Raw genomic sequence first — 24594 nt, forward strand, 5'->3', positions numbered from 1 at the left:
CAGTATTTCATGACAGTATTTCATTTACTTGAGTGAAAGACACTCAAGTAAAATTTGGAGCTTCTATAGTTACTATACACTTGTGATCAGTACATTTTAAAAGCAGAAAGCTCTAGGAATTACAATAGTTCAATTAAAATATAGTGCTCAAACAAAATTATGTAATAGCTATTGAATTGCTTTCCTAGTGAACTCTACAAAAACCTGTCTAAAAATAAATATATAATTTACAAAACCAAGTAATGCAAATAACAGTGAAAAAGTGTATTTACTGAAAGTGAGGATATATTTTTATTAATGGGGAGGGGAACACTTGACTATTTAACTTCTAAGGATCTGTTAAAAAATTTTCTTTGGACATAAAAAAAAGGGAAAATAAATCTTTCCTACAAGTCAGTAAATTACACTTCAGGTTCAAGACCCTAACTTCCAGTATTGAAACTCTGAACAGTTAGCTTGAAAATTTAACTAAACCTTTTACAATGGAGAGGAACAGACAGAGCTTGGTCTGAGTTGTTAAATAATCAAAGTGCTGATCTTTTTTCCACCTCTAGCACTTGTGAAAACCCTGGCCTCACAGGGTGCCTCTGAATTAGAAGCAGAGGGAAAGTTTGGCTGCTAGGGCCACAACAAGAAGCCTAGCCAAGCCATCTCTTCCACTAAGAAACAAGTGATTCCATCTGTAAATGGTATTAGCAAAAGTTGCTACCAAATATAGCAAATACCAAAATATAAATGCACAGACTTACTAGAGCATTAACTAATTTGTATATAAAACATTTAATGAAGTATTAATCAAAATAGTTTTAAGAAACTGTGACTAACAGATGAACAGTCTCTACAAAAATGTGCTAATGACATTGAGGAAGGTGGTACAAGATGCATACTTTTGTCAGAAGGGAGTACACTCAAAAATATACTTTTAATGTGACCCAACACCCTACGACAGTGACGTCCTCCAACTTCCATCAACAGATGGCAGATAATGAGTTCTAACTGGATGGGAACCAATGTTACATAAAAAGGCTGCAGTAGTTGAGGTTAGTACTTGCATGCAGTTCTAGAGCCTATTTATTAGTTACAGCTGTCTCTTTTTTTAACAACTTGTTTTGTCTTTTTTTTTTTTTTTTTACTGTTTCTATCCTACTGCTTCCTAATGCACTAAATAACTAAATTAACCTTCTAATAGCGTTCATTATATATAGGTGAAGTTTTCCATCCCTGAAGTTGCATCCATCACAAAACACATATGCAGGAACAGTGGCCATATATTGCCTAAAGTTACTACAGTGGAGCTGGAACTGTGAGACTTCAAAGGATGTACAAGTAGAAAGCAATGGTGGTGTGACTGCAGAGAGAAACAATCACTGCTGAAGAACCCAGCCAAAATCCAGCACACTCTGTTGGTGGAGCGAATCTGCTACTGTTACAGAGGAGCCTCCTTACTGAGACTTTACTAGATGGACTATAAATCAAGTGATTTTGAGCAGAAATCATTAGTATTTGGGTGAGATGGCATCTGGAATGCATGCAAACACTCAGTACAAGACAAACATTAGCAAATTTGGCTTTCTAGCTCTAGGACTGTAAACGTGTTCTTCACATGTTTAAATGGCCATTAGCATACATCAGTACTCAGCTTGCAGAACCAACACCTACAGATTTTTGCCAATTTGTTTCAGACACCTGTATGTAAGTCACACTTCCTGACCTATATGCCAGAAGTAACATTTCCAGGGTCAGCTTAGAGAATAAGAATTAAAAGAACTGTCTAGGAGTTATATGAGGAAATATGTGCTCAATTCTATAGCCAGCTGAGATATGAATGTTGCAACAAACATTGCAGGATGATCACAGAACAGTGCCCAGTGCTCTGAACAGATGCATAACCATGTTTTTCTTGCAGGATGAGCAGATAAGGTTCTCCTCTGATAAGCAAAAACATGCCTTGCCAGAGCAATTTAGATGTAACATTTTCATAAATTACTTAGAGAACTTAAAAAGTGTGTATAACAGAAATTATGACCCACAGAGAGACTGTCTGTCCTAATGAGATTGGGGAAATGGCACAAGTGCATCAGCTCTGTAAGCCTCCCTTGCCCCCCTTTCAAGAAGGGAGCAAGCCACTGATCCCTGATAAAAACAGTGTGACATGCAGGTGAAAACACAAGTGTAAACCAAATACACAAACACTGTGATAACTGAGTAAAAGGAGTCAGAAAGCACAAACCAGACATGGAATATGATTTGGTGTCAAATGCTCACTCAGGCACAGGAACACATGAACTGGCTGGAAGGCGTGCAGACTCCAGATGGCAAACCTGTCCTAGCCATCACCAACTGGGCTTAGAGTGTTTGCCTGAATGTGACCAGCACCTCCAGGCAGCTGGCACAGCAGCTTTGTGGATTGCCAATGCCAACCACATGCCCTCACCACCAATTACACTAAATCCATGTTTCCTCCCCCAGCCCAGAGACCTTGAAGGACAAAGACTCTTCTAGCTGTCCTTGTTCTTTCATGATAGGAGGGGGAAGGGCAGCTTCACCCAATATTTAAATCTTGCAGAGGCTATTCAGTATTCTGTAGTGTTTATGCTGTATAAAGTGTTTGATTAAAATAAAGCATACTTACTAGTTTAAAAATAAATTACCTTGTACAAAGCTATAGTAATACAAAGTTACCGTTTTGCACAAAATTATGAAAATTGCTTGCAGAAATGTGGCCTCAACCATTGTAAATAATTTACAGCACACAGAGTATGGTAACAGCTGACAGGAATGACTGTGCATATCACATTAAAAACTATAAAATTTTAATAGCATGTAAATGACATTATTTACTAAAAGAACAAGGTGGGTATGATGTGGATGAGGAAAAAGAAAGCCTAATACCTGTTGTCTTCGCTTCTCCTCTTCAAGAGCAGCTTTCGTTTCTGCTTCTTTTATCTGTCCAGACACACAAAGTTGTAATAAATTGTTGTAAACAGCAGCTAAACCTATTTTCTTAAGAAGTCATAATTACTCCTATAGAATGGTTCTCAGTAAAAGCCTGCAAACTTTCTGTCATGTGAGCTCCACCATCCAAAAGTCACATGAAAAGTAGTCATGCAAGATACTATTGATAACTCTATGGAAATATTTTGCAGAATTCAAGGAAGCAAATTAAATGCTAAAAAGTATTAAGAAAAAAATGGTGCAGAAAACATTGTCAATACATAAAGATGTCACATACTTGAATCTTAGCACCTGCATTCCATTTTGGTCCTACAATAATAAATAAACGTGAAACCTGAATGTATACAAAAGACAACAGGATGGAGTGGCTCCCATCTGAAGATATGCATAGCTAGGATTCATCAGGTGACTAACAGGACACCAAATCCTGGAGAGTACACAGATGCCAAACAGGGATAAAACATCAATAATTATGTTTCATAATGCAAAGGCATGAAATTAATTTACCAGGAGGTTGGCTCACAATAGAGGAAAGTATTCTACTCCCACAGAGTATTTGGCTAAATCTAGAATTTCAGTACTACAGGACATTTGTAGATGCCAAAATTTTATGTCAACTGAAAAACAACCAGGCATGTTAATAGGAGATAAATCCAACAAAGGCCATTAGAAAGACACCATCTCACCCTCTTAAGTTACCACAGGAACAGTATATGGAAGAAGTTTCTCTATCTCACTTTTTTATACCTTTTTTAGGCTTTTAGCATTGCAGTCACTGAATCACTCCCTTAGAAAATTTAGATGTAAAAATCTATTAATAACTTGAAATGAAAAAATCTTGATCCTAGTAGCTGGATGATTTGCATACTAACAATGAAAACAGTTTACTGAATACTGTTTGCACAGGTAGAATTGATTACAAATAATTTCCAATTCAAGAGCGTTGGATGACTAAGGAGAAAGCACACTAGCTCATGCTTTAGAATGCTGTAGATCAAACAGCAGGGACTGGGGGCAGGGCCAAAAGTACAGTCCTATTTGCAGGTTTTCTGACTAATTTTGAAATTACTAAACCTTGTATCAAATAAAAGCACTACTGAGAATTTCATTAATTTAGATACAATGGCAGAGTCTCTTTAGAAATGTCTGTAAAGGACCTTTTCAGCCATGCACATCTGCAATCTGAAAATCTGGTGTGCAAAAAGCTACACAATGAGCCCCCTTGTTTTTCACTGCCACCTAATGGCAAAACTTCATCTACAAAAGAAAAAGTGGCCTTCAAATCTGGAAAAGAGCAACAGAAAAGCTTCTTTTTACTCTGGTGTGGTCATGTTTGTATAAGATACACAGGTATAACGTACACAGATAAAGGGAACCTTAACTATTATAATCACAGCATGGGAAAACATTTCTAGGACTATTTCTTTAATAAAATGTACAGTAAAAGACACATTCAATTCCTAGGAATCTAATGAGTAAGAAATGCTTACTCAATAGGTGCCAAACATGAAAAGTTTCATTAAGAATTAATGCACTTTGGTTTTAGAAATTAATGGGTGTCTTAAAAATGTGCAAACTAATTTATCTTTGTAAATGTCTGCAGTTTTCACCAAGTTTTTTTCCAGTCTGGACACATTCAAGAGTAATAGACATAAATAAGCCACTTGATTAAAGTGCCTATATTAGTAGGCTATTGTAGTATGCAATTTGATAATAAATCAACACAGGTTACAAAAAGGTGCCTAGAAAGAACTTGAATAAAATTTAATCACTTTATATAAAAACCCCAGAATGGGTTTATAATATATATAAATACCCATTCTTCTGAGAAGAAGGTAGACACAGCTAGGTTGTGCCATCCAGTATGTCTGTGGCATTGCTTACAGCAGAGACTTGTGGCCATTTGCTCATGCCTTAGACCATTTCTACCTGTGGATTACATCAGGGCAAGACATTGGCAGGAGCATCTGCTCCAGGCAGACAGCATTGACACTGCAGCACTCTGAGACAGGCTGCTGGGTCTCAGCTCATGCACTCTTACTGTCAGCTCACCTGGCTTTAGGGAGGGACTCCATACACTATGAACTTATCATCTTCACATTCTTCCTGGAACTATTTGTTGTGGTTGGCATTCCCTAAAGGCATATCCCAAGAGCTTTAGCATTCAACCTGCTTGCAAAGTTGCAGGATTTGGTCAGTGTGGTACTTGCTAGAACTTGTCAATCAATCTTGAAAATCTGAGCAGAAGCTGACTTGTTGGCCTTACCCATTGAGTTCTTGGCTTGTACATTTATAACATCTAACACTTACCTGATAAAACCCAAGCAACTTAGCATCAATTCTTTTTGTGTATGTTTTTATTAAAGGTTTGTAACAGCAAGGAGCCTATCCTGTCTTTCTGTGTGATAAATTATGAAGCAAATTCTTTACTTCATAAAAGAGCTGAGCTCGGGAGAAGCCACATTAACAGCAGTCTAGGTAGTATTCTGCAGTTACCAGAAAGTCTCAATTCTTCCAGTATAGGATAACTAATACCACATGGCAGATTATACTCCACACTGGACAAGCTGAGCAACTGATAGCTGCAAAACCTTGATTGGAAAGACAGATCTTAGAATACTCTGTAAAGCAGTCTGACTCTAGTCTTACAGCACTAATAATGACTATTTTATCATCACTGATCATCACTTGTTCTCAGTGAAAGAGGAAAGAACCAGTTCCAATCAATTCAAAGAAAAAAAAGCATAATACTGTTTAAAAATAGTATTTGAGTCAATTAACACCATTCATAAATTCAAGACTGAAAAAATAGCTACTATTCAACAGCACATCCACTTATGTTGCATTTCTGCAGGTACTGCCTTGAAAAATAATGTGTTCTTTTTTCTACTTTTCTTGAAGCTCTAAGAAGGAATTATAGCTCCAATGGTTACATTACCTCATATGCTTTCCTCTTCATTTCCTTGCATAACGCATCACATTCCAGTGAAACTTGGCCTTCTTGTATCTTGCTGCACTGCACTTCCTGTTAAGCAGAATTTGTCTTTTATAATCATTTCCTTATATAAGATTTTAATTCTCAACTTCTTTATGAAAATAATAAAACTTTCTTATTTAGTGAAACATTGGTTTAACATATAAAGTTAATGACTGAATGTTATTTCAACCTGTAATTATGTATTAAATTGTCCTTTTTTTTCTTCTTTCTAATAAGCTAAGCTGAAAGGAAGAATAAATCTACAGTCCAGTTTAATTTTTCTCCTCTTTACTCATCTGTTTGCCTTAGACAAATAAGATAACCTTCTGAACCTTTGCATTTAGAGTGTCAGTAATTTCATATCTATTATCTTAACTGGCTTAGATTACAGGACATAGTCTGGTCATGGGGGGGGAAATTAAGTCATTGTCATTCATACTTTCTCCCCTTTTCCTAGTACTGAAGAAATTAAAAAAAAAAAAAACAAACAACAAAGTGGTTATCTGTAAGCAGAGGGTACTCAGTTTTAAGCACTTATTCTATATATGTCATCTTTTCTCTTGCTGAGCATCCCACCTGCAAGACTTCTTGGATGCACAAGACACTTTTTGGAGAAGCTGAGGACTCTGGGGAACTGCTGGATGGTTCAGAAGTTAATTTGGGTCCAGAAAGGTAATTTGAACATGACAGATTATGGGGTTTTTTCATTAAGACATTATCATTTGTCAAAACTTCATATAAATTTCTGTTGTTCCCCTCATAACAGTGTATAGCTATAGTAAACCTGTTATATTACTTTGTCCTTATCTGTGTTAGAAGCTAAGAATGCTGACACCCATACTTGTTTTTAGGTTTGCAGGGAATCTTAATTAATTATAGTAGTTCAGGTTTCACAATATCTGTGCTAATTCCAACTTCTGTACATTTTCCCAATATTGTCATAAAAATGTCATTTTTATTCTCAAATCACTCCAGGTCATCTGAGTATTTTTCTCACAAAAATTTAAGTGTGAATAAAGTTAAAGCTATTGTATGTCAGGCAGCTAACATATTTTAGAACTAACAAGATTTTATATTCTCCAGTGAATCTGCAGATATCTTCAGTGAATCTGCCCAGATCCTCAGTGATGTGAATTGTAACAGCCCTACTATAGCAACAGGCCCTATTCCAATCTGCAGCATCCATACAAGCTCATGAACATGTAAGGAATACGCATCCTTCAAAAACTGCATCTTGTAAATTTACCTTTTTCAGTCTCTTACAGAGACATCGGAGTTTGACCTTCTGGCTGCAGTTAAGAGGACAGCTACCTGAATGGCAAATCTCTTTACACCGGTGACCACAGGGCAGCTGTAAGGAACAAAACACAAATTAAACTCCCTCATCAATAAAGCATTGCAAAATTACCAAGAACCTATGGAATTGGTTTTATTTCAGACAGAGAATTTTAACAGAAAACTCATTCAGGTAATCAGTCTTTAACTTATGAAATAATTGATTTTTCTTTTCTTTTTTTTGTGGGGGGAAATGTTTGCTTATTATATACTAGATTTCAGTTCCTGTAGGATGATTTCTCTTTTATTGGCACAGCTTCATTGGAAGACAATTTCTCCTTTCACATGTTTCAAGAACAGTCATTTCCACAGTAACATATACAACAATCACGCTAGCCATCTCTATGCTGGGGGAATACAAATGGATAAGGTAGAAAACCCTGAAAACTGAAATTATGTGTACTGTACCTACTTGTAGATTAGACAGAGTAATAAAGGAAGAGAAAAAAATCAGAAGCAAAAATATCGCAAAAAAAAAAGTTCTATTCAAGCATTATCTGAACTATGCAAAAGTCAAATAAAGGTCACCAAAATTCTTATCATGGCAAAAATAATTTCACAAAATCCTAAATTCATGCATTTGGTAGATTATCTTATTTCTGCCATGTGAAAGATAAAGTCTTTTTTTACTGCCAGTGTAATTTTTAACTTACAAAGAAAATATCGTTCATTTACTGTGTAAGAATTGAGTTACTAATTTAAGTATGCTGATTGATAAGAATGTAGCAGTGCTCCCAGCATTGCATTAGATAAAATATGTCAGGAAAGTAAACAGATTTTTTTCATTGTTAAGAACTTGACTAAAAATATCCCTTGCTCATAAGAAGTCTTTCCAGTAACCATTTTTCATTTTCAATTACATAACCTAATACTGTTAATAACCAAAGATAGAATCTCACAGAAGATATCTAAGCAACTTACTTATAGAGAGCTTTAAAGCCCCCAACTACTTAAAATAGCATTAGACAGTGTTCTTTATCAAAAGTGAAATTTCATCTCTTCACTGTCATTAAGGGATTAACACAAATTGGAAAATGCCCTAAGACATATAATTTTAAGATTCGTTTTTCCCATGTATTAAAAATTCAAAATGTATACATACTACATCACTTCATCCACAAGAATGAAAACAGTAAGTAAGTATCAAACCCAGGTGGGTACAACTTTGATTAGTAAATCTGGGTTTTCACAAGTCCATTGGAATGGGCACAACATCTGAGCCAGTATCATGAAACACACACCTAAACAGAACATGAATCTTTCAGACTAAAATTATGGAACACATACACATGACTTAATGTCCATGACAATCACAAACCATTATAGATACTTTGTGCTTTTGGCTCAGTTTCCTAGTTATTGTTTCAGCACATTTCATACAGGACTAGAAGAAACCTTTAAGTCACCATGTTCTGTCCTGAAATCCAGTCCTCCTACAGGCAGGTACCTCATATATCCTTCCAGCACTGGATGAACACTTACCATGGAAACAGTCCCCCATTCTGAGCCTATTCTACTATTTCACTAAGGAGGTAACTACAAGATCTAAGAGCTTATTTTTTTTTTAGTTTCCTAGGTTTGTTCTAGCTAGTCTAAGCTGCAGTTCTTATCCCCATATTGAAGTACTTCTGTCTTTTCTTAAAAGGCTCTTTATTATCATAGTATTGCCTTAATTGAATTTCAACTTTGCTCAATCAATGTTTCTTGAATACACAGCCAGAACTGCATGTAATATTTCAAGTGACATCTCAGCAAGAAGGACTTTGTACAATGCCTTAATTGCACCTCATTCTTAGTAGAGCATGTTCCCCAAAACATCTTCAGCTCTCACTGCATTTCTCTCCAGCTAATCATGCTGTGAAAATAAGAATATCTGCTGTTTCCTGGGAGCTTATTATAAGCTTCGTATGTATGGTCTTATTGTTTTGGGGTGTTTTTCTGTATTTAATAACATGACCCCAATACATGTGTTCTACAGATGCACTTCCTCAATTCTCATACACTGACAACCCCCCACAACTTTTCATTAGAAAACTACAATGTTTTTACTGCCAAGGTCATTACTGAAAATAATGCAAAGTTAAGCGTCAGTTCAGTCCTTGAAAAATCTTCCTTATTGTTAGTATCTCTTGCTCCATCTTTTTCTTTAGTTTTGATGTTGTTTTGGGGGAGGAAGTTGGGTGGTTTTTACAAAAGATAATCAAACACAGTTGTTTCTTTTAGCCACCTTCATGCTGGTATTAACCCTCTCCTGTCCTAACTAGATATTCACTAAGTAGAATTGATTCACTCACTCAGCTGAAGCCACATGCAGCAGATCTCACCTATTCATTTTATCCGGAGGGGAAAATATATAAATTGGTCACCTTATCAAAGAAGGAATCTAGGTTTTTTCAGGCACAAGTGATCATCAGCAAATATTTTTCCCTTAAATCAAAATGTTATTTTGCCTCATTTTGAAAATATGAGGGGAGAACCTTGTCTAAATCTTGTATGCTACCAAGGCGAGACTACAACTCAGAACATGGAATCTAATGGCTGAGTCTCCTCACAACTGACCACAGTCTCTGCAAAACCAATTTGCTACTGCATGAACACTGTCTCCTGGCTCCCTACACAAGAGCATCAGACACAGTAACTCCATCCAGTCTCACCTCCAAGTCACCTCATGCTGACTAGAACAAGCCATGGCTAGAACCATTACTTCCAGCTTACTCTTCCATAGTAATTAGGCACATACTCATTAATAGTGTCAAAGCCCAGTCATATCCTGACTAACATGTCAGAGCTGCAAATTCAAGACAGTAACCCTCATCTCATCCTCTAAGTGCTTCTGCAATAAAATTCTTAGACACCATTAGACCAAAATATTTATAGCACAGGAGTATGTTTAATCCAATACTGAAAAGCAAATGCACACACTTAAGTTTCCCTGCCAGCTTTTTTCTTGTCCTATATCTCTGTGTGGGGAACTTTCTTCTTACTCCCTCCACTGTAAAAACAACACTAAAAAAATATGAAGAGAAGCTGTGAAATGAATGGCAAAACAACATTTCCCCATGACTGCAGAAAACAAAAGCAATCATTCTGCTGCTTCTGCTGGATAAAAAATGTAATGGGAAAGGATTTTTTTTGCTTGTTTTTAAGTGTCAGTACTGAACTACTTGGTGCTCAAAGTGTGTGCCCCCTTTGGGGGGGCACTGTACAAAATCTCTTGTCAATAGCTTCTGGACTAAAGCCCAAATTGGACAGGCTTTATGTTTGATATGGCAAGGCTATTAAAAGAAGGGATTTAATCCAAAGCTCTGAAAAAAAAAAAAAAAAAACAAACAAAAAATGTCCTACAAATATTTTTTCCATAGGCAGTGCATTCAAGTCTTAACATTATACCCAATGATGATAAACTCTGTCAACACTTATGGAGATTTAAGTGAACTCCAACAGAAGGCAGTAAACAACCTTTGAGTTACTACACATCTCATAACACAGAAAATAGCCTGGTCCTAAAGAAAATAGCACTTTTGAGTACCAATTCCAAAAGCTAAGTACAAAAGAGAATTTTATCACTTCCAATTTTTTGGAATTTTTACAAATTTTTACAATCCACATACATTTGCAGTGTGTGTTTGCAGAATTAAATTTTATTTCCAGAATGCTTAATTAGTTCAATGCATTAAAAAAACTCCAAAAATTTATCATAATGGAGTCATGTATTCCACATCAAGACAAAAGTAGAGTGCACAGTAAAACTACAAAGTATGGCTATTTTGTCAAAAAATACTAACTACATGGAATAAAGTATTAAATACAGATTCACAAATACTAACAGGAAAACAAAGACAATGAAAACTGATCGACTTAAAATTTCTATGTTAGAATTGTCTCAAAACATCTGCAAGCATAAGAATTTAATCACTCTGATTAAGAAAAAAATAAAGTTAAATTTCCTTTAACAGGATATCTTGTTATTACTACCAAACAAAAGAATTAACTTTTTAATTAAAATATCTCATTTATAACAGTTGTTGCAGTATTGAAGGCAATGCTTCTCCCTAAAGCAGAAAGGAAATTCAGCATTGCATACAGCTGACAAGTTACATTTTTAGTTTTATACTGCCATAGCCAAAAGAAAAGCATGAAGCTTCTCAATTTTTTTCAAGTTTCTGTAGCATTTTTGCAAAGGACCAGACAATATAATTGGTTTTCTTTATCCCCAAATGTACCACGGCAACTGTAAAACAAATGTGGTAGCTGTCCTACCACTGTCTACTAATATTGTCTACTGCAATTTCCATTAACCAAAAACATCTCAAAATGATAACTGCAGTAAAATACTGCATTCTGTTGAACCTAAGTTGCACTATGGTAAGCTAGAAGTGATAGTGTACACTGATTTATAGGAAAAATCAACTTCACTGAGCTCTGCAAATGACTCGATGTCAGCTCCTGACACGGAATAACAAAATTCTCAAGAAACACTAATTTGAAATTTACTTGAGGCTCCAGAACTACACACAAAAACACTCCCAAATTAGTTTTGGGCAGACATTTTAGATCTGCAATTTATAAATGCTCCAAAATCAGTAGTCATATACATCTTATCTCTGGTCAAGTTGTTTCTAAGTTCTTGCCTCATAAGACAAAGACTTAAAAACAACAAAATGGGCTTGGCTTGTGTTTGCTGGGGAGAGGTGGTGATGGAAGTGGCAGAGTGGTGTCTGTTAAAGCTGCCCCTTCAAATTGTGTTTATCAATTATTCCTTTAAAAGAGAACTATCAGTATAATTTGTATTATGATACAGGTATCTCATTTTCTCAAAGCTGCAGTGATATATTTTCTTCATAAAACACAAACAGACAAAACATCCCTAGAACTGTTCAGTATTCAGAGAAATGGAACAGATTTTTTAGACAAAAAATAGTAAAACCCCCAGACAGTACCCATGTAGTTATCGAAGTAGGATCTGAAGAAAGTAGGAAGAATTGTAACACAAAGATATGAACTACCTGAAGCAAGAAGGTACTAATAGCTAATTTCTATATTTCATGAAAGACTGTAAGAGCCAGAGCTAGCATCACAGAAAAGGAAGAACATGCATTTTCCCATCATCAATTACAGTAAAACAATGCTCTGGATAGCAGAAGCTAGAAAAAAACCTTATTTTCCAAAGCATTTATAGGAGTAAGAATTTTAGAGCTGCTTCATAAAACGAATGTAAATTCTGTTGCTGTACTCCTTATTTCACATCCCAGCAAACTAAGTAAAAAAGACATTATCTGTGGAACAGGGCAATTCTGAACTGCAAGCTGAAGTTTGGGACCACTGCTAGGTGGATTTTAAATCCCAGACTAAGTCTGGGGAATACGTTCAGAAAAATCACAACAGTTATATTAACCAAAGATGAGCTATGGGAAACAAAAGACTCTTTGAAGAGGAGCTGAAGTACAGAACATACAGTTCATGATAAAAGATTGCAAGCACTCTTGAAAATACAGAGAAGGAAGTCACGGAGCAAATAAACTCAAAGTAACAGAGAAGGACATGAAAGGACAAAATTAAGAGATAAATGGACAAATAAGTAATATCTCAAAGTGTTCCCCCACCAGCTTTCAGACATCCAGATGAGAAAATTGTGACAGGAACATTCATGTACAGAAAAAAAATCCATCAGATAGGCATCTACAAGGGCAAAAAGCAGAAAACACAAGTATGTACAGAGCACAGCCTTCCTGTTGGGGTTAACCCAATCTTGTCTGAAAAGCAGAGCATCAGACACTGCTGGGAAAGCAGGAGAAATCTTGTAAATTTTTGTATTTAATCAAAATAATAATAATAAAAAATTTTCTAATAAAGACAAGGACTCAAATTTGAAGTTTCTGACACTGGATGATAATGAAATTCCTGCTTTTCCACTTTACATGTTTTCTAACCCTCCAGGAAATGGAGTAAAGAAAGAGCTGTCACTCTCAGCACAATTAATGGCAACTAAGGAACAAACATAACACAGTAAGTAACGCAGTGATTTCTGAAAGCACACAAGCACCACACAACTGCAGTACTGAGAGGGACAAGGACAAAGTCCTTTGGCCCATCCCTCACATCCAGTTGCGGGTGACACTGCTGTAAGAGACATCCTGAAACATTTCTAAACTGCTTCTGATGAAAATTTGGTAGCTTCTCCTGCCCTGTTTCACAAAGTTTATTATTTAAACATAGTATTGAACAGGAATTTTTTTTTACTGATGCTACTGGCTCATAGTCTAAGTATCATGTAGTAAGGATATTATTCTTCTCTTCTTCACAGCAAACCTTTAGATGCACCCAGATACAGCAGACAGACTAACTGGCTTGTCTTCCATTTTACACTACTTAACATATATTTCACTAATTCACCAGGACATTATTATCTCATCTCATTTATTAAGTATAAAATCCCTTAGCCTCCAAATTGCACAGATAGGGATTCTAAACCTGCACTTACATGAGAATAGCAAGCACAATTCTTATCATTTTTCCTAATCAAACAGCATATTATCATTTATGAGACATAGATTGATGACTAGTTTTTAACCATGTAAGAGGACATACTCTTCCACATTCAAGCTCATCTGTGTGTTTAAACATCCAAGCCATTCGTGCTTTGGAGACAAAGCCCTGTCCCTTTAATATACTCCTCCTAGTTGACAGCAATATATTAATAATTGTCCTTGAAGTACAGTCCACTAACCACCTTCACATCTATTATTTAACATATTCACTTAGACTAAGCTTCTCTAGTTTGCTTGGCCTATATTCACAAAATGCCACATACCCATCAGCTGAAGTATTTCTTTGTTAATATGGCTTACCTCTTTTGGACACTGATTTCTGCAGGAAATAAGAAGCTCCTTTTCTTTTACATCAGCACATGTTAGTTTTCTGTAAAAGGAAAGATGTATTTGTGTTTAAAAAAACCCCAAACAATTTAAAAACAACAGAAGTCAATGCAATTAGGGGTGTATATAATTCAGTATATTTCACTGTAAATAAAAGCGGACTCATTTGTCCACATCCTGAGTGACTAATATAAACTGCCCTGTTTTACAGACAAACCCACAAAAATTTAGAGGACTTGAGGTACTTTAAAGAAAATTAAGAAAAAAATACTTGCATATGATGAATATTTTCAGCAGAATTCTCAAGTTTCAACTTATATTTCGTGAAGTCTAGCTTAAAATCTATCCACACACACAAATGATTTAAAAAGTGTATAAATTGAAAGACTAACCAGTTTTTCAATTAAAGCTAGAAATTGAAAGACATTAACTGCAAAGACAAAGACCTTTTAGACTAACTACATTCATTCTAAAACTTGTATAAAATTCTTCTTTACATACTCTAAAATAAGCACATATAGAACAAATTTTATGTAGATTACATTATATTTGCATAATTTAAAGGATTATCTGTATTATAAAATCAATTTCTGTTCATGAGATCCATGCATTTATAGCAGTTTCAGCAGTAAAAGCAAATAAAATACTTGCAAAATTTAAATAGAAAAAAACCATTATCTTAGAAATTATAATCAAGAAAAGTTTTATAAATTGCCGTAAGAGTAGCTCCCATCCCCAGTCATTTCAAATTATCTCCAGTTAATAGCATTGAAATGAAAAGCTGGTTTTTGTTCTGACACTTACAAGCATTCAATGTACAGTACTGATAGTTTGCAGTGACACTTTATTTTAAGCATCTGGAGACATGATGGGCAGTCCCCAGGATGACAGGGCAAAACACATCGGTGAGGACAGCCAGCTGGCCGGGGCTTGGTGCACTCCTCTTCACACTGCGAACACTCTGGACCCGCCTAACAAAATTAAAACAAAGTACTAAAGAAAATGCCAAGTATTTGTTTTGTGGGTGTCATTAATGATCTGTTACATAGAAGAAGGAGTTGGGGTGTTTTTGCTATGAGAATCAAGCTATTCAGTAAGATATTTCACAAGCAAGAGTAATTATTAAAATATGTTTTTTAAGAAAAAAACAGAAATGCCAGTGTTTGTCAGTCAAAGAGAATTCTGTTTTCCCTTCTGGGCTTAAAAGAAGCTCCTTAATATTAGTGCTTTGGAAAGTGACCATAATCCCTGTTAATTCTCTAAGGAAAATTGTTAAAAAAATAAAGTCATTACATATTCAAAACCAACTTATTCCACTCACCATGTTCTTGTAATGCTTGAGTCATTACATACTACCCTCTAATGCAGGGGTGGTAGGATTGGTTTGCTTGATTTTAAGAAGCAAATTTAAGTCATTCCATTTCCATACATATATGATATTTTGTATAATCTTCCAAATAGAATTATTAACTTGGGAACATTCTAGGAACTGCCTAAGGTCTTGCTTCTACTCCACAGACTACACAAGTCTCCCAAAGCTGTGATGTCACTCTCATTCCAGCTGAAGCGATCACCGGCACAAGGTGATCAACAGCACAGTAAATGAAGCTTCATTTCTACTCATATTCTTAACAACACTTCCAGAACCCCAGTCTGCAACCAAATAGACCCAGACAGATTGACATGATTTATCAACTGAACCTACACATCACAATATTTAAGGCCCACTATCACATTCAATGTATAGTTTCCAAGAAGTCAGCCAAAGGAAAGCAAATTTATCCAGGAATGAAGCTACAAAAAGCTTCCCCAAAAGGACTTTTCCAACACCAGTGTTCCACTTTATGCTGTTCAAAATAACAGCATAAGAATTTTAAGGTTTTAATAGTTTTTCCCCAGTTCCCTTTCCTTCTCCATCTATAGCTGAACAATTTTTGCTGAAGTTTAAAAAGAAACCTTTGTACAATGATTTTTTACAAATCTTGACTCACAAAAATTCAAATCAAAGAAAAACAACAGCAACTAAAGCCATTTAGAAAACTGTCATATAACATTTAACAGTAGGTAAAAGTAAAGAGCTGGCCTTTCTGCAACATTTTTCTAACACAACATGCAGAACAAACTGAAATTCCAGACAGAAAAATTACTACTCAGACATATAAGCCAGAAATTAAATCAGCCCTGACTACATTTAGTCTACCAAAACAAGAGAACAAAAGCTCTAAAGGTCAACACAAACTTGAGTTCATAAGAATTGAAGAAAATTGAGAAATGAGATTTACCCATGCTTTGCAGGTACATAGACTCTCATTCTTCTGAGAATGTACTGCCTCATTCAAAATGGAGCCAGGAATAGTCCTGACTCATTCACATTTTAATTGGCTTAACTGAGGCAGCAGGCAGGCAGCTCTTATAGCCAGAACTAGGGATGCTTAACTGTCACTCACTATTTACTGATGTCACTCTGTTGCTGCACTGTTCCACCAGTTGCACTAACAGCCCATACTCCTCACACAAAATTTCCACAATCATAAATTAATGCGTTACGATATACAGTTATTAAATGACAACACCACCACATCCAGGACACGAATCCACAGAGATATTATGCTATTTAAGTTCAGTGTAAGCTAGTTAAAATATAACATTCCTGCTTTACACCCAACTCAATGCTTCTGTGTTTTCTAAATGCCCAGACTGCCCATGGTGCAACATTTTCTAAAGTAATGCTTAAAAAAAAACTTGAGAAGCTGTTTTCCTCCAAATCATGGCTCTCCCAAACCATACAACATATATATGTGCCTCTAACTGCTCATAACTTGAACAATTTTAGTTTTACACTTTTGTTTCACATTATCTTCAGCAGTCAACACCTGCAACTTAACTGCATAAATTACAGTTTCTAGTAAACACTGATAAATTCATGTTCATATAATCACTTAAAGCAAAAGCATATTGACAGTGGTTCTATCTAATCACTTGAAGAACACGTAGCTGTGGTTAAAACAACAGCAGTTTTTTCTCTAATACAATGCTTCGTTTATAAAAGATAAGCACAGAGCTCCATTCATATTTAAGTTCCTAAATGTATACTTAAAATATACTTTTTGCAACTTAGAAAGCCAAGCCACACAGGCCTATTGTTCTAGTCTTCATATCTTCGCTACTGCTAATATATTTTTTCTGCTGCTCCAGCATTTCTCTATTCTGACAAGTCTCTGGAGCCTGTCCTTTTCTTACTTTCTTGAAATCTTCTGATTTTATAAATTCCCACACATGAATACATCATCCCAGTACTTTGAAAAGTCTTCAGCAATTCTGCAACATTTCCAGTGCTCTCCTAAAGGTCTCCCAGCCTCCTCAACCCATTTAAACTCTCCTCAGTAAACAGCTTCCCCAGTAGATTGCAAGTGCATTTGTATACAGGGATCAGTATCGGTAGCTCCCCTTGATCTTGACAGCTACCTTTTGTAACTTCAGAAGAGACTTCTCTAGGGTGTTAAATAAAGTTCTGATGAAATCAAAGTAATGTCATCACAAGACAAAATTATAGAATTTGCAAAAAACACAATGCTGTCTCAGGTTTATAGTCTAAGGAAATATAGATTAGCTAACTGTCACAGCATCAATGGGAACAGCACACATGCAAGTCTCCCAGTGGGATCTGGAATAGATCTTTACCTGCCAGCTGTAAATTCCTTATTTTCCAAGTAAAACTGAAGACAATTTCCATATAAAATACAAAAACAAAAGCAAACAGGAAATTACCCTACCTTCTTTCCATCTGCACTGCTGTTGGATTTAGTAACACGATGACATTCTTTCATACAGGTATGATTCTGACAATCAAGAAGCCGCCCACAAAATCTCTTACACGAGTAGGGATTTGCAGAGTGACATGGTAATGGACTAACCTAAAAGTTAAAAATAAATAAATAAATATAGATATGCAGGTGGGATATATATACAAGCATTGCACATATGTAGCCTGTGAGATATATAAATTTACACACACAGAGACACAGAATTATTACAGAGAAGCTTTGGTTCTCCTTTGAAAAAGAAGAAACACCAGAGAAATTCCATTTGATTTTTTAAGTATCATTTGGGTTTGTGTCCACATAACAATGTATCCACACAAATTTGTTTTACACCGACTATAACAGGAAAAAGGCACACTTCATTAAACAAGCTAACTTTTGTAGCATAGTTTCCCTTTCTTTTTGAAAGATTATTTTGCACTCAAATCTTTTAGCACCATTTGCTCCATCTTTCTGAATTACACTCATGTCTTCCATTAAAGGTTTCTAGGGTGCTTTACTATTATTGCAAAAGACAGTAACAGTTTGCTTTTACAGGGCTAATTGTGTTATGGTCAACATAAATCAAAAATATTTTACAGTCTCAAAAACAGAAAACCTCCAAGCCAGAAATTCTAAAAAGCAAATACTGACTACATCAAATATAACTCCCAGGAAAAGTAAGGAGAAGCAGAAATAGTTCCAGAACAGGACTAAGATTTTAATGTCTTATGTCACATTTGTACTTTCCAGTTTGGGGTCAACACTCCAGTTAACAGAACTCTGCAGAAACCTTCAGAGCATCTACTTTAAAGGCATTACTCTTCATTGGTACTGAAACCAGTGTAAATTCCTAAGTAGGTTACTTGCCTAAAGTTGAATAGTACAAGTCCCTCCATACAAAAGGATTAGAGGAAACTCACCGTTAGCATTTTCCAACCATTATATAATACTCACACAAAAAAAAATTAGTTTTCTGTCATGCTGTCAAAAAAATTGATTTTGTTTCTTAATTTCATGTCATTTCTCAGAGAAAAACAAACTATTTGTGATGTTATTACACAAGAGGCTAATGTGACATAACTCACTTTGACTAGACTAAGGGTGTGATTTTATGTTGCAACTGTGGTTGACTGAACTGCTTTGCAGGGTACCCATTCTTTTTCTCTCTTCAAACTCTACAGCTCTCACAGCACTCTCCTACCACTTTGAACAAGTCCTACCACACATCTCTCTTTACAGAAGGATGATTCAAATAATCAAAATGGAAGAAAAGGAATCAATAGAAAAAAGTTTCTTGACTTTTGCCAGTGGCCTGGCCATACAAGCAGGTGAACACCGGAAAAGAGAGATGACCCCACAGGGCAGAATGAGGGACAGCCTCCCTTCAGCACTGGCCATGTTATCCTCCCTCAAGCACACAAAGCACAATTTAAATCCACTTGCCTATATAAATTTTTCTGGGCTTCACCCAAAAAATACTACTCCACTACATCACTTCAAAATCCAGTACATTCACAAGACTTCTGAACTCCCCTGATCATCCTGACTCACCAAGACTGAAGGGAAGTCTGCATGGCAGGCTGAACATCAAGCATGGCATACACAGGAGAAAACCTTGAGGCCATCACATCCAACCACTTTGACACCCGTGTCAGAGCTGAAGCTCATGCTGGCTAAAGCACCAATATCTCAACCACACCTGGTCCCTACTGCCCCTTGCAAACATCCTCCTCTGTCTCTGATGGATGCTTCTGGTGACAAAAGGAAAAGCCAGCAAGCAGTGGGTCTGAAGCAGAGAACAGTACCCTACCCAGAATGCACTTAGCAATCACCAAAGGTTTTGATGTTCCTAATATCCCACCCCTTCACATCCTACTCCATCTCTCTCCCCAGAGCACAACATCCTTTCAGTAGCAATGTAAGTAGTCAAAGGATTACAAGATAAAAGAAGGAAAAAAAAGATGTATTAATCATTACATTCCACCCACTTCTCTACCTTTCCTTGCTCTCCCATTGCCACTCAGATTTTGATGACTATGCTTCTGCCCATGGCTCAGACACTGACACCAGATCAGGGCAACAACAGCAATTAGCTCCAGCTGTTCCATAATGCTGGTGAGACTTCTTTTACCAGGAGTTAGTCTTCCACCAGATAAGGACACAATCCCTAGCTCCAGTTACAGCCAAGCACTTAGGCAGAATTGGAGCATCCCTCCCAGGAGCATTGCTCAAGCACACAGATGAGGGGCACTGTAAAACAAAGGCAGACTGGTGAAGCACACAAGTCAGCCAGGCAACAATGGCAGCTTTCAGAGGTCTAACTAGAAGGAACATTCCAGCCCTCTGGCTGCATCCAGCAGGGCTTCAGCTTGAGCTCAGTAAGATACAACCACCTCCTGGAATCAACAGACACTGTAGCCAAAAATTGAAAATTTTCAATTAATTTAAGCCTATATTATTTTTTTCTCCATTTATCTGCTGTGGATCTAAGTAATAAATCCAGCTGAGAAAGTAAACTTTTACTTCCTACAGTAGGAATGAGTTTCTGAAAAGGTTAAATGAGGGCTGGAATTCTTAATACAAAGACAAACATCAAAGTAGCCACAAACTCCAGGAGGCTGATGAGCTGAAGAATGAAGAAGGCAGATGAGAACCATAAGTATTTTATGAAAGCTGAATGGGAAAAAAAAAAAAAGGCAACATTTTCAGACTACAGGTCTTCCACAAGGAAAGGAAGGAAAGAAAAAAAAAACACATGACAACTTTCAAAAGCTTTCCAGGAAATCTCCCAAATGCAAAAAAGCGATTAACACATAAATCAATTAAAATATGAAAACAGAAATCAACAGGGCAAGGAAATTCTGGAAACCTTTATAAGGTGTTTAGCCATACATACAAAGTCATCAAGTTTCACATTAAATTTTACCTAGAGGCAAAGTAATGGTCTTCCTCCTATGAAAAAAACAGAACTAAAACCCACTCAGAATATTAAAACATACCATTAAATTCCTATCAAAAGAAAAAAAGAAACACCCAAGAAGAGTTCAATGATATGCCCAGCCTGATACAGGATATTTAGAAGGAAGCAGAACCAGAGTGTTTTCCTTCCTCTAGAACATTTAAAGAAATTAGGCAACTAGAAGAAAATCACACATAGCAGATAAATTGATATCACAGTCACTAAATATTTCCTTCTTTGTCATAATTTACCTTGCATCAGCTTTAATGTATGTTTCCGATCAAAAAGAGATTTAGAATAACTTGATTTTAAAAGAGCATATGTGTACTACTGCTCTGAAATTCCAATGTATATAAAAGTTAAGAAAAGTTAGAACATCAAGATTTCTTTTTTGGGATGGCATCAACTGTTGATAGCTGTTTTTTCTGACATACAACCTAAAACAAAATTGAGAGTTACTTTTAAGAGCCTACAAATGGAAGAATGATGAGTTATTTATTTTTATAAATATATGTAAAATTATTTAAGAGAAGGTTGTAGACTTCAACTAAAAGAAATGTTCTTTTAGCTTAAACATCATGTAGAATCATACTCCCACTAAGCAGATTTTATATAATTACATCATCTGAAAAGTAATTTTAAGTCTGTTCTTAAGTGATAAATTGCTTGTTCTAAATGCCAGAACATGTAAGAGCTCAAACTAAATCAATCCCTTAAAAATACTTCCTAAATTAAGTACCAAATAGAAATAAAATAAAACAACCCCATACACAACCTTCCCAATGAGCAACCAACTCCAATATCTACACAAATTAAATTTACTGTCCAAATATTAAAAAATTAGACAGTAGATTTGCTTGTTATACAAGTCCTAAGGTGTTTGCTTTTGTTCTCAATTCTACACATTGTCATCAGGCATCCTGATAAAACACAAGAAGACTTTACAGCCTGCTTCATTCCTAGTTTCTTTCTTTTTTATCTCTTCCATTACAGGAGGTATAACAACAGTCCAACATAAGTAGTAGCATAGTACAGCAAAAAACACCTACTCACAGCCAAAGTTTGCTTAAGAAAATTGCTCCTACTACTTTTGTCACTTGTGAACAGTCCCCATCTGCCAGTGAAAATCCCTTCAGGAGCTGGACCCTTCTACTGGAGGGAAGCATTCCTAAATACATATACTTTCTCTTATTAACAAAAGTAAATTAATTCGAGCTGAGATTATTTGTTAGGAACCAATGTGGCTGTAAAACTGAACAGACACTACGTTTTTCTTTTCTTTCCAGAGATCTCAGAGCAACACAAAAATGTACAATGAACACAAAATCCACTGCAAACAAAATACACTTCGTATACATATTAATGACTCATTCTTTTCCATAACTTCCACCAAAATCTCAAATAGGAGACAATTTCACTCGAGGAACTGCTGCACTTCAGCAGGAAGGTAGCACCGCCCTCTGCAGGCTGACAGAAGTCACAGTTCATCTAGAGCACCATGCAGCATCAAAAAATCTAAACAATTAAAGTCAGCTGTAGACTCACAGGGATTTGTCCTTATTGTCTTTGCAAATCCATACAGAAAACATAACCCAAAGTCACTGGATAATTTTGCCAAGACTAGTATGCAACAGAAACTGAATTGTTTTTTTAAATTATTCTGAAACAAGTAGTAATAAGTATGTAGTAATTGTTACTATTTTCTCTATTAAGTGTAGCAATACTGTCCTTCTGCTGTGAGGAAGGACAAACTTCACAGTCATCATCTGAACAGGACCAAATCCTTTTACACTGTCTAGATCACGTTCTAGACTGGGTCTATTGACCACAGCTTGCATTTTGTTTAACATAAATTCATAGAAGTTTGGGTGAGATTCGGGATGTCCTATTAAAAATCATATCACTGACTAAATAACAAACTGGCTGTGGAAAAACAAAGCAAAGCCCATCTGTTTCAGCAACAAACAGACAAGCACTGTTGATCTTTTCATCCACTTTCAGGACAAGCTTTTCTTCAGCAACCATCAAGCTGCAAAACAGCTCGATGGAAAGGCTGCATTCACAGCCTGGATGGGTTAGGAATGTGCTGCCCCAACAGACTGCAGCTACACTGGTAACAACATTTGAAGGTGTCACCAAAACATAATCAAGGCACCATTACAACACACAGCAAGACATTATTAATAAAGGTAAAAGGAAAAAAAAAATAGGTATCTTCAATATTTTTGTATTTATTTAGTGTTTTCTACAATTTTTACTTGCTTAAAATTATCCTCGGGATTTTTTTAATATAGTTAGTCAGGCTTTGACGCTGAATTTATAGCAGACATACCAGCAGACAAAACCATAACAGCAAAATGTTTTGTTTTAATTAGTTTAGCAATCATCTTCTGAAATCAAGAAAAGATACTTGACCTTACATTTTGTAACTTTTAGAAATTATTGTGAATCATGATGACAGCTACCAAGTTTCAATTAGATTCTCTTCTCATGTAAGCCAAAAGAGACAGCAACTTCATCTAGAACTAGAGAAGGCTACACACCAGAAAAATAAGTTATTAACTACCACTAAAGAAATTTCCACTCTACTGTCTGATTTCATCCATGTGTGCTTAGATCCAAGTCACGTGAGGATTTTCCTGTATGACATTATATTCCTAACCCTTTTAAAATATACACAGCAGTTCATAGAACTCAAGAGTGTGTGACAGAGAGAGAATACTAACTATAGAGTGAGGGGAGAAAAACATAAACATTTAATAAGAAGACCACCAAAAAACATTTAAACACAATTTAAACACCTGCAAGAAAACACAAGGAGCTACATAAATCATGAGATTAAATGTCTGTCCATGAATATGTAAGCTGTTGTGTTAAAGTACGTGATTGGTTTAAAAATATGTATTAAAAATCTACTAATTTTTTTAATGCCTTTTGTTTTCCAGACTTACAAAGTAAGATAACTGCCATATTTCACTTCACAATGCAGTTTCCATGACTCACCTCATGCTGTCCAAGACATTCCCTGTTAAAAAATAAAAAAAAATAAGAGATTAGAAAATGCCTATTTCTTTTGGGGGACTTCAAACAGTGGCAGTGCTTTTCACACAAAAATTAGTGCAATCTATTTTTTTAAAGTGCAAACTAAGAAAATCACCCATCTATGCAGCTCAATGCCTCCTCCTTTTCAACAGTGGTTTGGATTGCTGTGTTTTATAATGAAAATATCAAAATTTGTTTAATTGCAAATTAATTGTAGTTGTATATGAAATCAGTTACTTTTTAGAAAGTAACCTGCTTTTGTTCCAAATAGCATCTTCTTTTTCTCTACTAATACATCATATTTTTCAGTTATTTCAGAGGTCTAGTCTGAAGAACAGTTATTTTTTTAAAAATATCCCTGGTAACTTTTTGGACACAAAATTATTACCTTCCATATAAAACCTCCTTTTTTAATTTGCCTTTCTTATTTTATTTTACTACTTACACTGGTATAGGAACCTCACAGGGAGGGCACGGGAGTGCAGTCTGAATGAAGGCTGGCTCAGATGGCTGTTCCCAAGGCCCTGCAGACTGATGCTGAGAGCAAAAGACACCAGCTGAATACAAAACATAAATGGAACTATCTCCCTGACCATAAACAAATGTACAATCTAAAGCCTTTCCAATTCTAAGAAATTCACTTTCTAT

The 24594-nt window shown here is 35.8% G+C and overlaps 1 protein-coding gene across 1 annotated transcript in view; it reads right to left on the bottom strand.

The window, feature by feature from the left end:
- The window catches only part of NFXL1 (nuclear transcription factor, X-box binding like 1), a 44880-nt gene that overhangs the window by 4873 nt on the left and 15413 nt on the right, over window positions 1-24594 (bottom strand). Inside the window, exons 14-21 of the mRNA XM_059470723.1 lie at window positions 24392-24483; window positions 23908-23929; window positions 17916-18056; window positions 14947-15113; window positions 14116-14185; window positions 7179-7283; window positions 5894-5980; window positions 2893-2946 (exon numbers count right to left, since the gene is read on the bottom strand). Of these exons, the coding sequence (XP_059326706.1) occupies window positions 2893-2946; window positions 5894-5980; window positions 7179-7283; window positions 14116-14185; window positions 14947-15113; window positions 17916-18056; window positions 23908-23929; window positions 24392-24483 (738 nt within the window). The remainder of the gene's footprint in view (window positions 1-2892; window positions 2947-5893; window positions 5981-7178; window positions 7284-14115; window positions 14186-14946; window positions 15114-17915; window positions 18057-23907; window positions 23930-24391; window positions 24484-24594) is intronic.

The sequence above is a fragment of the Ammospiza nelsoni genome, chromosome 4 (assembly GCF_027579445.1).
Source record: "Ammospiza nelsoni isolate bAmmNel1 chromosome 4, bAmmNel1.pri, whole genome shotgun sequence".
NCBI classification, from domain to species: Eukaryota; Metazoa; Chordata; class Aves; order Passeriformes; family Passerellidae; genus Ammospiza; species Ammospiza nelsoni.